Here is a 16,598-nt window from a genome sequence, read left to right as displayed (position 1 = left end):
TAACTAAACATCAATTAAAAGTTATTCTGATAAGTACATTTTGCATAAATATTTAATCTGAAAGAATTAGTTACCCATTCTAAGAAAATGGTCCTCCAAAAAAGGAAATAAAGTGACAATTTCACGTGCATTGTTGGTCTGCAGTCAGTGTTGTTCTTCTGTTTTTCAGTTAGCTTTTACTAGGTGTGCTGGTAAACGAGAGTAAAAGATAGTTTGAGGATAAATACATACTTTTAATATTTGCACTTCACAAATATTGTCATAAAACACGTATTGTAATGAGTTAAAACACTTACTATTTGTTTTTACTGTTAAAAGCAAACTCCGTGTCAGCACTGCGTCACGACTCAAAGAAGATGCAGGCCTAGTCGTCTGTGTGGGCCAAGTCTGTGAGAAAGGTTTAGGCGCGCACATCACATACATATCGTTACAAAACAATATAATGCCATGAAATACATGTTGTAAATTAGGTTAAAAACACTTACTTTCGGTGTTTTTCCTGTTAACGTTACAAGCAAACCTCCTCGTCGTCAGCTCCGTATTGAGTCAAAGAAGATCGTCGCCTTTGAGAAAAGTTTCGGCTCGTTTAAGCGCAAAGCATTTAAATATCGCTATAAATCAATATATTATAAAATACATATTGTAAATTAGATAAAACACTTACTTTCGCCGTTTTCCTGTTAAAAAGCAAACCCATCCTGGTCTGCTCTGCATCGCGCGTCAACGGAAATGCCCCCCTGAGAGCGGTTTAGCCGTGCACAGCACATACACATTGTTATAAAACAATAAGACGTTATAAAATGCATATATAAATGCGATAAAACACTTAATCCATGCGTTTTCCCTCATCGTATGCCTTGCATCGCGAATCAAAGAAAATGGCGTCTGTGAAAAAAGTCTCAGCTCGTTTCGTCGCGCTCAGAGCGTAAATGTCCCGGATGTGACTCATCACAGTGTTATTTAGATCAGAGGTGCGGCAAATTAACAAAGTTGAGTCAAATATGTTTCTAGAACAGTGAATAAAACGTTGAAAATTGGCTGGAATATATTTTTGTATATGTGACATGAACTCTGGTGGTGATATGAATAAGAATCACTTCGACATTAAGGAAAGTTTTATGTTTGGGTTAAGAATAGTATACTATCTTAGTACTGTGATAAAGTTTAGAGAAATTGTCACAAATGAAAATGAAATCTGGTGATGCAGAATTTAAAATAAAAAATATTGATATGTAAAATATTCAACTGTATATTGAATACACTCTAATAAATCATTTTTGTAATTAAAACGTGTGCTTGTGTGTGTAGTTTTAAATATTGTGTTTCATCTAATGTTGATTATACAGTGTGACCATGATTGACTAGGCATAGGGCTCCTCTTAGGGCTCCACAAGATAAGAGCAAGAGCATGAGTGAACTGCAGCCTTACACTGATTGGTAAACTGCACTGTGTTTTATTAGTTCACTTTCAAAAAAAAAAAAAAAATTATTAAATCTGATAATTTACTCACCCTGATGTCATCAAAGATATCCATGTCTTTCTATCTTCAGTCGAAAATAAATTAAGGTTTTTGAGGAAACCATTCCAGGATTTTTCTACACAGAATGGACTTCAATGGTAACCAAATATTCAAATGTTCACAGAAGGTTCAAATGTCCGTCTCAATGTAGCTTCAAAGTCTCGACACGATCCCAGTCGAGAAATAAGGGTCTTATCTAGTGAAACGATCGGTAATTTTCTAAAAAATAAATATATATATATATATATATATATATATATACATTTGAAACTTTTGAAACTTCTTTGAACATTTGAATAGTTGGTTGCCATTGAAGTCCATTCTGTGTATAAAAAATTTAAGAAAGAGAGACATGGATATCTTGGATGACATCAGGGTGAGTTTGAAAGTGAGCTAATACTTTAATACTTTAAGATATATGCTGGACATGAATATTAAATTAGCATTATTTTCCTACGTTTTTACATCAAGAAAATCTATATGGCTTTTGTACGTAGGACATACAGTATATGACATATATGATTAAAAATACATTAATATTATGCAATTTATATATGTGGATTTTGCAGCATATATGTCCCTTACAATATTCTGTTGGAACATATAAGAATCACAGGTGTTTTTAGCAAACCTTTTCCATATGGGTCATTATGCTGCCGTGTTAGTGTGGGGCTAATTTGAGCCTTGTTAATGGTATTAACTAGCGATCTCTTTTTGCTTACTCGATGCCCAATATAGTAGCGTTATAAGCTAAACTGTTTTTAGAGATAAAACTCTTTACATTCGATTATCATGAAAACAAATCTCAGGGAACGATTTAGTCTGTACCAATGTGTTATTACACCCGAGGTTCATTTTGCACCGGAGTTCTCCTTTAAGTAGGCTATATGTCTGTGTAGGGACTAATTATATGCTTAGTGATATTAAAGTCTACTTTATTTGTGTTACAAGTACATTACAAATTCATTATGAGTGTCTTCGAAACATACAAGCAATATACCCAGTAAAATGTATTAATTTGAAACAACTTCAAGTATATTAAGTGTATTTCAAGATATTTCAATTTTAAGCTATATTTCACTATATTTTAATATATTAAATTGTGCTAAAATAGAACCCGCTTCAAGTACATTTAAGTGTGTTTCTTTACAGTTCATTATAAATATACTTTCATATGTCTTAAAGTACATATAATATATTTGAAGCTAAATTTTAATGTCCACTTTTATCCTCTCGTCCGTCGTCACGATACAGCGCTCTATGAGTTACTCTTAGAAGAAGCCCGACAGCACTGACGGTCAGCAGAGTTCAGTCAAACTCACTGATAGAGTTATCATCAGCAATAGAGCAGCCTGTGAGTATTAGAGGGCATGCTGTATATTGATAATTGTGGTTTATTTAAACCTAAGGTATTTCCCATGAGCGTGTATATTGTGGTCATGCTAACACGCACTCTTCACCTCTGTTGCAAAGATTTAAGGAAATTAGAAGTTGTCCTAAATATTGTATGCGGACAAGTGACTTGCAGCTTTACTAAAAAAGAAACATATTTTACATGAATGACTTAAAGGCAGCACAAATTAGACGCCTGAAATGGACACGTTGCTAACATTTTCCTAGCTGTCAATCACCTTTCAATAGGCCTGATTCAGAAATCTCTGTGATGGTGATATGAGATTAGACCACACTTGCTGCTCTCTTCTTCGCTCGTCTCTGCTCTCAGATTTCAGTTTTTCTTGTATAGCAGCTGGCCTGAAAAACAATAAATATTACCGATAAGATAAAAACTCTAAATCCTCGCTTGCCTGGCTTATGCTACTCCGAGCTATGTCTGAACTTTATATTTTGAGCACTTCTTGCGTTGTTTTTGCCTCTTCACGATGACTCGCTTGGTTTAGTCCTCAGTTGTAAGTCGCTTTGGATAAAAGCGTCTGCTAAATGACTAAATGTAAATGTAAATGTAAATAAGAGAGAGATTATATATACACACACACACACACACACACACACACACACACACACACACACACACACACACATAAGGCAGGCAAATTATGATGAATGATTTGTTTTCTTTGTAAGAATGACAGTACTCTGAGTACAATGTGCTTGGTGGGTAATATAATGAAAACCCTTCACAGACTCAGCAGTTTCAGATGTATGCTCTCTTATAAGCATCCCTTTTAACAATTTAATCTTTGTACTTATTTGTAATTATAAATATTAGAAAGTAATCAAGAAGGCAATAAGGTTGTCAAGCTTGAACCGGTATAAACCCCAATCAACACAGTATAGCATAATTGGCTGATCAGCTCAAAACAAAGTAACTTTATGTTCATAACATGTTTTTTTTAAAAACTTTTCAAAGATCATTTACATCATAACAATGAAGCCAAATTGTTCAGGAAATCAGAAATAAATACACAGCTTCATTTTGCTAATAAAAGTAATGTTAATGTAATGTTGTAATGTTATAATAATGACTAATTGTGTTTTTTGCAGATGCATTGGACAATGTTTTATAGTCGTTTTAATGTCTCCACATACGGTACGGCTCGGCTCGCTTTAAATGGCAATGGCCTTTAAAATGAAGATATGAAAAGAAAAGTGTATTAAGAACTAGAATCTAGAAGGATGTTGATATATCTCTAAAAACTCTCCTTGAGGTACAGGCATGGAAGCAAGAGTACATTCCTCAAGTGAATGCAATACGCTTCCGTACATCACAAAGTACTCATAAAATGTATTTTAAGTAATAGCAACATAAGCATGTTCTCTTTAAATACACTAAACCTTCCCTATGCTTGTGTTTAGCATATTTCTTAAAAGTGTAACTAAGCATATATTTATTACCAATGTACTAGTGCACTTTTTAGAAATAAGTTAAAAGTATGCTTGTTTTTAAATATATTTTTAGAAAATATACTAAAGTAGGCCTACAATTATTTTAAACTGTGTTAAAAGTTGTATTGTGAAAATAGGTAAAACCATGATGCATATATACTTTAAATATATTAAAAGATAGTACTTTTTTGTTAGTATATTTGCAATGTACTATTGAAAAGGGAATATATTTCAAATACAATAAAGTATACTTTTTTCCACTAGGGATCTCACCTTCAAAGTTTCCTGGATTAAGCAATTCCTTAAAAAACAACATATATCTGGAATATTATACCTCACTTTATCCTTTCAAATAACAAAAAAGTTGATGGACTTCAATTCCTTTTGCTTTGTGACTACAGCATTACCAAACCTCCTTTAAAACTCTCTCATTGTGAACAGATTTATTTGTGATATTGATACATTTAGGTCTACATTATGAAAAATTTTATCATTTATTTTGGATTTGTCCTCATTCAGTTTGTTTTTGGTCAGATTTCTCTTAAAATGTGTTATTTGTTTTTGCTCTCATGACAAATCTTCCAGCTGTCTGTGTAACACACATGGGAACAGCATTAGGTTTGGGAGGTTCTTCCTGCCACGTGCTGACGAGAGTCTCTCTGATTGGCGGGTTCGCGCTGACGAGAGTCTCTCTGATTGGCGGGTTCGCGCTGACGTCAGCTCCATCATGGCGGCGCCCTCGTGTTGTGCATGTGTGTGAACAGTGTGTGACAAAACTCAGACAACTACATGTAAGATTTACCTTTAATATCACTACGAATGCTGTAAACCCCTCGTGTTGAGAACGAACCGCATTTTTATAGCCAATGTTTGTCTGATGATATAAGTTAGTTTGTATCGAAGTTAACGCTAATGTGCTTGTTGTAGATTGTCGGAACACATTCAGTGATATTTACTGCGCTACAACACACATACAATAAGATTACCTTGTTTTGCATAGTATTATAACACTTTATTTCACCGTGTCCTGTTGTTACATACCTGTACTTACTGTAGTAATGACAGTGAATTATGCATAATTAATAGCAACTAACCCTCAACCAAACGATAACTTTAATCCTATAGTATGTATTTGTTGTTAATTAAAATTACTCGGTGCTTAAACACGGACACATTACTTCAATGAGCTCATTGTGTCTGCCTTAAACTATTACATTGTTTAAATTAATACATTTTTATCTAACTGTGATTTTGTATATGTACATTTCTAAAATACATAACTTAGACAGTTTCCTCTGATAACAGATCACTGTAAAGTGTAATGTGGACAAATAAATGTGAATTGAATTATTACAGTCAACTTTTATATTTAAGTCTATAGTGTTTACATGATGAGTTGCAGCAGGATCGTTTTATCTCATGATTTCCCAGCCCATATTCAGCACACACAAACCCAAAGTCCTGTATTCCTCATGTTTGCTCAGACTGTAGAGTAAATGCTTCAATAACAGGGTAAACTAAGAGTCAGATGACCCACCTTCATTATTGCTCCTGACCACACGATAGATGACACTAATCTCATCTCTCTTGATGAATATGCTATTCTTCATTTTGTCATTGAATTGAATTATGATGTATGTACCGATGCACACATATGGCCGTGCCTGCACACCGCTGTTCCTCTGACTCTCTCTCTCTCCCGCAGAAGATGAAGATGAAGAAGAAGATGAAGGCGAAGGTGAAGAAGGGCAGCGGGCGCCTGCTGTCCTCCCGGCGGGGCATCGTGGTCCGGGGCCGGTGGAAGCCCGTGGATGTGGACCCCAGTCTGTTCTCGGACCAGGGGCTCGACGGCCTGGTGTGCTTCGAGGAGCTCACCGATTACTCCCTGGTGGAGCCCGAACGGGCCGTCGCCGCGCGCGAGACCACACCGAAAGACAAGAAGAAGAAGAAGAGAAAAGCCGGCGAGGTCGACGCTGAAGAGCAGCCGCAGTCTGACGCTGAAGACAACCCTGATGAGGAGAAGATAAAGAGGCAGAAGAAGAACAAGCCGGACGAGGAGTCCCAGGAGGAGGCGGTGGAGGACCAGATCTCACAGGACGAGTGTGCTGATGTGACTCCAGAAACACAACACAAAACAGCCAAGCAGAAGAAGAAGAAGAAGAAGAAGCAGAAGCAGAAGCCAGCGACTGCAGACGCCCCGGCTGAGTGCCAGAAGAAGAGCAGGAACTGGAGCGCGGCTCCCGGCGACCCCGAGGCTCCGGGGACAGACGTGTCAGCGTGGAAAGACCTGTTCGTTCCGGCGCCGGTTCTGAAAGCTCTCAGTGCGCTTGGGTTTGCGGCCCCGACCCCCATCCAGGCCCTGGCGCTGCCGCCGGCCATCCGGGACCGCCTGGACGTGCTGGGAGCGGCCGAGACCGGTGAGTCCCCGTCCCCAACCGGAGCAACAGCTAGAGCTCATTATGATGACCTAAACACTCAATGTCAACAAAACATACTACCTTTAGTTGAACTACATGCACATTATACGAATCTTATATAAACAGTTTAGATTAGCTTAATTAGTCCAGTTATTTTAGTATTATTTATATATAGGCTATTATACATTTTAGTAATATTTTATTTACGTTGCTATTTATAATTATGTTTTTTATTTGAGTGTTTCTGGGTGTCTGATGCTTTGTCACTTCTTTCTGTGAAGTATTTCTTCATAGAAACACATACATTACACACTAAATTTAATTAGAGACTCATATTGTTCACTTTAGAAATTAGCCAGATTGCGCCACACAACACTGCAAAACTACAAGATATTTGAAGAAAAACACCATCTATTTTATGTTTCAGCCAGGAAGAAAACTCAACTTCAAATATCCTCATAATCTCTAGATATTAGGGGTGTAACGAGACCCTCGTGTCACGATCCGATATTATTGCGATACTCCAAGACACATGATAAAAGGTTAACAAAAAATGTACTGTTGATTAAAATGCTTAATTTTATATTAATTACATTGTGTGTGTAAATGAACAGGCTTGGACTTGGTGCTGAAACCCAAAGCACAGGACAATAGCGACACCAGAATAACAATATTCATGATTCTGAAGCTGAAAACACTGAATTATTGTAGATGAATATGCTTGATCTCTGTCACTGACTAGATATATTTAAAATAATGTCGGACACTTTTTACTGGTAACGTAAGAAATTTGGCATTATCAGGACACACACATATTCCCCCACTGCATTATTATACATTATATTCAACATTATATATAGCTTTCATAGTACATAGCTTTCCATAGTTTAATGTAGTACTGACACTAAAACTCTGAAAACTGTAATTTGTTTCTCACACAGTAACTTTTATTTTGGGCGAACTATCCACGATACATATTGTTGCATTTTTATATTGCGACAAGATATATTGTTACACCCCTACTAGATATTATGAGAAATTATTCATGAGACAGTTACATACCGTGTCCGGGTCGCAAATTGTGCATACACCAAAATGGTTTGTATGAATATGGTCCATTTCGAAGTGTTTGCGCAGCGTCATCATCAGCGCAGTGACGTCGACTGATCAGCGCCGCTGCTTCCGTGCCGCGCAGCTTGTATATTAGCTAAGGTCGCAATCATTTTTTATTGATTTTTTAAAAGTTTAATTACAATTCTTATAAAAAAATTGAGTCATGTGGTACGACACTGATTTAATTTAGAGTGTTTGTTCTCAAGTCAAAGTCAAGTAATTTTCTTCATTTATTGGAAATCTTTGAACCCGCGTGCAGTCACGTAACTCAAGACCTCCACCTCTGATATTTACAGCTTTTAAAGTGTGGAACGTGAGATAAACATCATAAGATTTGCTTCGGCATCTGGCTTGTACTACTGCGTATCGGCCGAAAACAATCACAACACAGGAAAACCCTGATTGTGTTATTATGTACTATATTCATTCAGCCACAGAGCATTGTAATGACATCGAATCGGGTCTGTCCTAACACTGGAAGACGGTACCAAACTCTAGCGCTGCAACAACTCGCTAAAAAAAAAAAAAAAAAGGAATATAAATTAGCTTAACTTACCATGTGCTTTTTTTTTTCCTCTCTTTTTTTTACTGTCTACGCCACTGCTCTGAGGTTAATGTGAAGTCTGTTTAGTAGGGCTGCACGATATGAGGAAAAGCTGCGATGTGCGATAACATTGTTCAATATTGCGATGATGATATGACTTGTGATAAATATTCGAATGTGAATGTTATCTATACTGTTCCCCCATGTCTCAGTGCTTTAATAGTAGGGGTGTAAATCGGACAGTTAATCACGATACGATACGATATCGATTCTCTCAGCCAGCGATACGATATTTGCCGATACCTCAAAAAATTCTACGATTCGATTACGATTCGATTCGATTCAGGGCTATATCGATCGATTAATCGATATTTAGATATTATGTGCCAAGTGTACACAACCGGTTACGTTTATTAACTCACAATACATCCAAATATATATAACATGAAAGTTTAATTAAACTCTTTGAAAATTGCACACCCTCTCCCAATTGGGACATTTACAAGTAGTTTGTTACAAGTTAAAAAAAATGATATATGAAAATAAACAAGAACGCAGTTATCTGTTTTTGAAAATGAACTCTTCTGTTATATTAAAGTTCATTGAAAGGATTTATATATTATATATATATATATATATATATATATATATATATATATATATATATATATATTTGTATGGCAAAAGCAGATAACTCCACATTTCATGTTTCAGAGTTCAACAAAGCCAAGTATTTGCTATGATACATAATAAAACACTTGGTTAATCTTTGTAACACTAATCTCCTCAGCTGATATAGACGCCTGTCAAACTTTGTTGTTGTGATTAACGTACACGCAATACAGAGAGCCTTTCACTTACCACTAAACGTGCTGTTTTAGCAAGATTCCGTGACAAAGTTTCAGCTTTTATTTTACTTTTACGCCCCGCAGAAGATATCACGAGTTCATCAAGTTCGCTGAAATCCATCCTCGATCACTTTTAGTCAGCTTGACGAAACTCCTCTCAGCTCGCGCGTCTTTTCAAAGTGACAAGCAGCCTTGTCACCTGACCTGAATACTGCGCACTGATTTGCTAAAACAAACTTTTCGGGGCTTGTTGTTTCTGCTGTGAACTCGCGATGACAGCGCGATGACAGTGGAAAATACTGGCTTTTGTGACAAAGGGTTCAGTCAATCTTGTCAGGCGTCTATTTCAGCGGAGAAAGTTTACGTGAGGATGTGGAGCGTGTCAAAATAAAGGTACTGTAGGCTACATCGATATTTTATGTGTGGTATCGATGCATCGTATCGTTAGACGTTTGATCGATGCATCGATCCATATCGATGTATTGTTACACCCCTATTTAATAGGTTCTTTGCGAACATATAACCTAAACATTGAATAGCCTATTCCCACTGAATAAAGAAATCAAATAGATAATTTTGGGCCTGCTTTTATTGAACAAATTGCACATGAATTAGGCATTATAACTTAAATTAACATTCAATTTCCCCTGCTCCTTTTAAAATATTTTCTTGTAAACTCAACAAAAACATCTCTCTTTGAATAAAACACATGTAGGGAAAACAACTTTATAATTAAATAAATAGAAATTAAAAATGGCCATTTAAAATAACTGTAATGGCTCTCAATACAATCCTTAAGGGCTCATAAAACCAGCAAAAAACAAATAAAAATCTGCCCTTTAGGGCAAGTTACTGCCTTGGTTATCTCTTTAGGGCAAGTTGCTGCCTTGGTTATCTCTCTTTAGGGCAAGTTCTTGGGCAAGCAAACCAGCATGTTAACTTAGCTAGGTTTCAAACATGTACGTAGACGTGTTACCACATTCCCTGAAGTGCTGAAGAGCCTCTTTGACGGTGAACTAGTCGCAGGTATACAAAGATACTTCGAGCAAGTTTGGTCAGCTTAGGGCAGGTGCGCTGGCGGCCTTTCCTCCGGCCGCAGGGTCTGCTTCACTGTGAATGGTGGCCGTTAAGGTCAGCTTCAACAGCTTGCTCCAGATGCATGAAAGATGCTGTTGCAGTGGGGCTTGGATTAGTTTTGAGCAAACTGCCCAATGATCGCTTGGTCTTTTTCTCGCTGGGTGGCTCCATGGTCTGGGCCTCTGTGTTCTCAGAAGGTGTCTCCTCCTTCTGTGCCCAGTCCTTCATTTCTGACATGATCCTGCTCTGGATGTCCTCAACTTTTTCACTGCTGATGTAGGTGACCCTGAACCTGGGGTCCACGAAGGATGCGATGTCCAGAAGTTCTTGTGCTCCTGGGTCATCATACTTTGTATTCATGTAATCCAGGATTTTCACTTTAATGGACTTGGTTAAATCTGTCTCATCTTCCTTTTCTGCAAAAAGGGTTAGGGTTATCTTTAAAAGATGGATGGGTTCACATATGAAACACTGACATAATTTCCCTGGAAAGAGCATCAGTAAATTCCTGCAAAGGGTGTAATGCCAGGTTTACAGACTCCAGTACATCCCGGTCCTGCCAGGAGGGAGCCAGATGCCGTGTTTTCCGGTCTGCCGATAGGACACCAGAAATGGCCCGCTGCTGCTCCAAGACCCTCTCCAGCATCTTTTGCCTTGAGCCCCGTTGTCAGTGGTGCAAATCAGCTGATCTTCCCACAAATGCCAGCATCACGTAGTCCGCATGTTTTCTCCGGTGTGTTGTCCAGGGAAGTAGGCTGTCTGTAGACATCGCGTTTTCAGTTCAAAGTCTTGATTCAGAAAGTGCGCAGTGAGGCGATGGGCTCTGACGTTCGACTGGACCAAAGATCTGTGGTACAAGCGTAGTGTTCAACTTGACTCCGTTCCGGTTCCACGGTCTTCCTGCATGCGTCGTACTTTTTTGGAATGGCGACTTGCGAAAAATAAGTCATATGGTATCTTCGGTCCAATTTGGTTATCAGGCTCACAAAACCGTCTTTAGTCACTGTGTTTATAGGCATCATGTCCTTCGCCAAATAACGAGTCATGGCCTCTGTGATTTCTCTTTAGCGTTTGGATGTTGTGTCATATGGAGTCACACTCGCAACTCTGAGAAATTGACCGTTGTAGTGATGGCAAAGTTTTAGATTTGCTACTCGATGTTTGTGGTTTTGTTGTCTAGCTAGTTTTGACTTGTTCGTGTAGGTCTTTATGATTGTATTGCAGGTGGTGATGGAGGTCGGTCGTGTTTCCTCTTGAAGTTGCCACCGCTGTTCGGCATGTTTTACACAGTACATGTAACACGTCATCTCTCAAAATAATTCCCTTTAGCTGAAGTGCTGTTCTTCTTCACCACAAGGTCTTCATCAGCCACATTTTCCTCACTCTTCTCTCCTTCCTCCACCATCGTATTTGCTAACGGCACAGTGTCGCAACTAAATTGACACCAATCAATCTGAGCGTACTGTAGCTGACGCTTCCTGGGGCTTCATCTGATTGGCCAAAGCATGAATGCACCAACCATGTCATGTCTTCAGGGCTACACGTGATAGATCAAACGTGTGAATGCTTGGCGCATGTAATACACTTTTTTCCTTTATTCATCGTGTCAGGCAGTCTTTTGCGATGTGTTCATTGCACATGTTCATATCGCGATGATGAAGAAAATTAGATATATCGTTCAGCCCTAGTTGGATGTGCCAAAACTTTCTTCAGAAAATGTCTTAGCAATAACTAAATCAGCATACTATCATCTGAAACATATTGCAAGAATTAGATGCTTTGTTTCCAGTCAAGACTTAGAGAAACTTGTGCATTCTTTTATCACCAGCAGGGTGGATTATTGTAATGGACTCCTCACTGGCCTTCCTAAAAACACCATAAGACAGTTGCAGCTCATACAGAACGCTGAGCAGAACCAGAACATATGAACACATCACACCAGTCCTCAGGTCTTTCCACTGGCTCCCACTGTTACATTTAGTGTTGATTTTAAAATATTATTACTGGTATATAAATCACACAATGGCCTAGGACCTCAATACATTGCAGTTATGCTCACTGAATATAAACCCAACAGATCATTAGGATCACATCAGCTAGAAATACCAAGGGTTTACTCTAAGCATGCTTTTAGATATTATGCTGGACCAGCTTCCAGAGGAGATCAGATGTGCTGGAAGCAGAGGAGATCAGATGTGCTGGACCAGCTTCCAGAGGAGATCAGATGTGCTGGATCAGCTTCCAGAGGAGATCAGATGTGCTGGATCAGCTTCCAGAGGAGATCAGATGTGCTGTACCAGCTTTCAGAGGAGATCAGATGTGCTGGAACAGCTTCCAGAGGAGATCAGATGTGCTGGGCCAGCTTCCAGAGGAGATCAGATGTGCTGGACCAGCTTCCAGAGGAGATCAGATGTGCTGGATCAGCTTCCAGAGGAGATCAGATGTGCTGGAACAGCTTCCAGAGGAGATCAGATGTGCTGGGCCAGCTTCCAGAGGAGATCAGATGTGCTGGACCAGCTTCCAGAGGAGATCAGATGTGCTGGAACAGCTTCCAGAGGAGATCAGATGTGCTGGGCCAGCTTCCAGAGGAGATCAGATGTGCTGGAACAGCTTCCAGAGGAGATCAGATGTGCTGGAACAGCTTCCAGAGGAGATCAGATGTGCTGGGCCAGCTTCCAGAGGAGATCAGATGTGCTGGAACAGCTTCCAGAGGAGATCAGATGTGCTGAAACAGCTTCCAGAGGAGATCAGATGTGCTGAAACAGCTTCCAGAGGAGATCAGATGTGCTGGAACAGCTTCCAGAGGAGATCAGATGTGCTGGAAGCAGAGGAGATCAGATGTGCTGGAAGCAGAGGAGATCAGATGTGCTGGAAGCAGAGGAGATCAGATGTGCTGAAACAGCTTCCAGAGGAGATCAGATGTGCTGAAACAGCTTCCAGAGGAGATCAGATGTGCTGGAAGCAGAGGAGATCAGATGTGCTGAAACAGCTTCCAGAGGAGATCAGATGTGCTGAAACAGCTTCCAGAGGAGATCAGATGTGCTGAAACAGCTTCAGGAGGAGATCAGATGTGCTCCTACAGTCACATTCACATCCAGACTTAAAACACTTCTGTTTAGCTGTGCATTTACTGAATGAGCACTGTGCGTCCGATTGATTACACTGTATTTTATTTCTGCATCCTCCTTTTGATTCTAAACTGAACTCCAATGGCACTGAGAATTGGCTAAGAGAGATGAAACCCTGCTGATGGCCTGGGTCTGTGGTGGAGTGCGTTTGACATGATTAAACTCGAGGTTCTGTGGGGTTGCGGACTGGATTGATTCCATTCCCAGAGCTTCCGAACAAATGGGTTTTTGGGGTTTGGACTGATGGGTTAGTGAACCCGAGGTTACCCCGTGAGTCATTCCTAGAGCTCCTCCTGTCCGATTCTAGGGAAAACCCGTGTCCATCGGAGACGTCCAATAGATTTCTTAGGCGCACTAAAAGAACACCACAGACACAGTGCGATCACCATGGGAAAATCTCAGAGTAAAACTGGGTGTTGTGAAAAATGATACACCGGTGCTTTGCCAGATGAGAAGTTTATCCATCCATCCATCCATCCATCTTCTTCCGCTTATCCGGGGCCGGGTCGCGGGGGCAGCAGTCTAAGCAGAGACGCCCAGACTTCCCTCTCCCTAGACACTTCCTCCAGCTTTTCCGGGGGGACACCGAGGCGTTCCCAGGCCAGCCGGGAGACATAGTCCCTCCAGCGTGTCTTAGGTCTTCCCCGGGGTCTCTTCCCAGTGGGACGTGCCCGGAAACACATTCCCGGGAAGGCGTCCGCAACAGATGCCCGAGCCACCTCAGCTGACCCCTCTCGATGTGGAGGAGCAGCTGCTCTACACTGAGCTCCTCCCGAGTGACCGAGCCACCCTGCGGAGAAAGCTTATTTCGGCCGCCTGTATCCGGGATCTTGTCCTTTCGGTCATGACCCAAAGCTCATGACCATAGGTGTATCACCATTTATCTGTATCATATATCTCTTTTAATTTCTTTTATGACTGTTTTTCCTTGCTTTTATTTTGTGATTATTGTAATTCCTTTCTGTATAGTGTATGAAATGTGCTATATACTGTAAATAAACTTGCCTTGCTTAAAGTCATTCTGTCAAGTGCAGTGACTAATTTTATCTCAATTATTGTGTTTTCATGTTCATTTGAAGCCAAAATCAAAATTAATTTGATTAATCGCAGCTAGTACTCGCTGATCAAAGTTGAGCGTTTCTCAAATCACATAACCTGCTGTAACTGTCTCAGTAAGTCATAGTTCATCATGTGGTTCACACTTCTTATTGACTGCAGGCAGTGGGAAGACGCTGTGTTTCGGTATTCCGATGATCCACATGATTCTGGAATGGAAGGAAGCATCGAGCCACGAGCAGACGGATGAAAGCAGGAACCCTGATGATGCAGAGACGCGTGTGGAGAGTCTGTACCTGCCATCAGACACGAGTCCTGCGAGAGAGACGAGCGATGAGCCGCGGGACGAGGACAGCGATGAGGACGAGGACTGCAGCGCTGATGGAGGACCGGGTGATGAGAATGATGAGGATGAGGACTGCAGCGCTCCTGATGGAGGACCGGATGACTCTGTGAGCGCTGATGGAGGACCGGATGACTGTGTAAGCGCTGTTGAAGCTGGAGCTGATGATTCTGTTAGCGCTGATGAACCGCAGAAGCAGCCGCTGCTTGGTCTTATCCTGACCCCCACCAGAGAGCTGGCCGTTCAGGTCAAACACCACATCGATGCCGTGGCTCGCTTCACAGGTCAGTGTGGCTTCATCTGATATACTATATATATATATATGATGGTGTGGTGATGGTGTGGTGTGGTGATGGTATAATAATGTGATGGTGTGATAATGTGATGGTGTGATGATGTGGTGGTGTGGTGATGTTATGGTTGTGATGTTATGGGGTGTGGTGTGGTGATGGGTTGTGATGGTGTGGTGATGTGATGGGTTGTGATGGTGTGGTGATGTGATGGGTTGTGATGGTGTGGTGATGTGATGGTGTTGTGATGGTATGGTGATGTGATGGTGTGGTGATGTGATGGTGTGGTGTGGTGATGTAATTGTGATGGTGTTGTGATGTAATGGTGTGATGTGATGGTGTGGTGTGGTGATGAAATTGTGATGGTGTTGTGATATGATGGTGTGGTGATGTAATTGTGATGGTGTTGTGGTGTGATGTGATGGTGTTGTGATGTGATGGTGGTGTGATGTGATGGGTTGTGATGGTGTGGTGATGGGTTGTGATGGTGTGGTGATGTGATGGTGTTGTGATGTGATGGTGGTGTGATGTGATGGTGTTGTGATGTGATGGTGGTGTGATGTGATGGTGTTGTGATGTGATGGTGGTGTGATGTGATGGTGGTGTGATGTGATGGTGTGGTGATGTGATGGTGTGGTGATGGGTTGTGATGGTGATGGGTTGTGATGTGATGGTGATGGGTTGTGATGTGATGGTGTGGTGATGTGATGGTGTGATTATGTGATGGTGTGGTGATGGTGTGGTGATGTGATGTGATGGTGTGATTATGTGATGGTGTGGTGATGTGATGGTGTTGTGATGTGATGGTGTTGTGAAGTGATGGTGTGGTGATGTGATGGTGTTGTGAAGTGATGGTGTTGTGATGTGATGGTGTTGTGAAGTGATGGTGTGGTGATGTGATGGTGTGGTGATGATGTGATGGTGTGCTGTGTTGTTGAGCAGGTATCAAGACGGCGTTAGTGGTGGGTGGGATGGCGATGCAGAAGCAGCAGCGGATGTTGATGCGACGGCCCGAGATCATCATCGCCACACCAGGACGCCTGTGGGAGTTGATCAAAGAGAGACACGCACACCTGCAGGACCTGCGACAGCTGCGGTACCTCACTCACACACACACAGCGCAATATCAACACACACCCATCACAATATCAACACACACCATCACAATATCAACACACACCCATCACAATATCAACACACACCATCACAATATCAACACACACCATCACAATATCAACACACACCCATCACAATATCAACACACACCCATCACAATATCAACACACACCATCACAATATCAACACACACCCGTCACAATATCAACACACACCCATCACAATATCAACACACACCCGTCACAATATCAACACACCCATCACAATATCAACACACACCATCACAATATCAACACACACCC

The 16,598-nt window shown here is 40.7% G+C and overlaps 1 protein-coding gene across 1 annotated transcript in view; it reads left to right on the top strand.

The window, feature by feature from the left end:
- The first annotated feature begins 6,072 nt into the window (after window positions 1-6,072).
- ddx24 (DEAD (Asp-Glu-Ala-Asp) box helicase 24) overlaps window positions 6,073-16,598 on the top strand; it is a 19,101-nt gene continuing 8,575 nt past the window's right edge. The window contains exons 1-3 of the mRNA XM_056247566.1: window positions 6,073-6,781; window positions 14,710-15,174; window positions 16,123-16,276. Of these exons, the coding sequence (XP_056103541.1) occupies window positions 6,073-6,781; window positions 14,710-15,174; window positions 16,123-16,276 (1,328 nt within the window). The remainder of the gene's footprint in view (window positions 6,782-14,709; window positions 15,175-16,122; window positions 16,277-16,598) is intronic.

This window comes from Rhinichthys klamathensis, unplaced genomic scaffold, assembly GCF_029890125.1.
Source record: "Rhinichthys klamathensis goyatoka isolate OS25496 unplaced genomic scaffold, OSU_Roscu_1.1 h1tg000049l_1, whole genome shotgun sequence".
NCBI lineage: Eukaryota > Metazoa > Chordata > Actinopteri > Cypriniformes > Leuciscidae > Rhinichthys > Rhinichthys klamathensis.
Note: the sequence above shows the minus strand (reverse complement) of the source record. Positions and strands in the feature narration are given on the sequence as shown.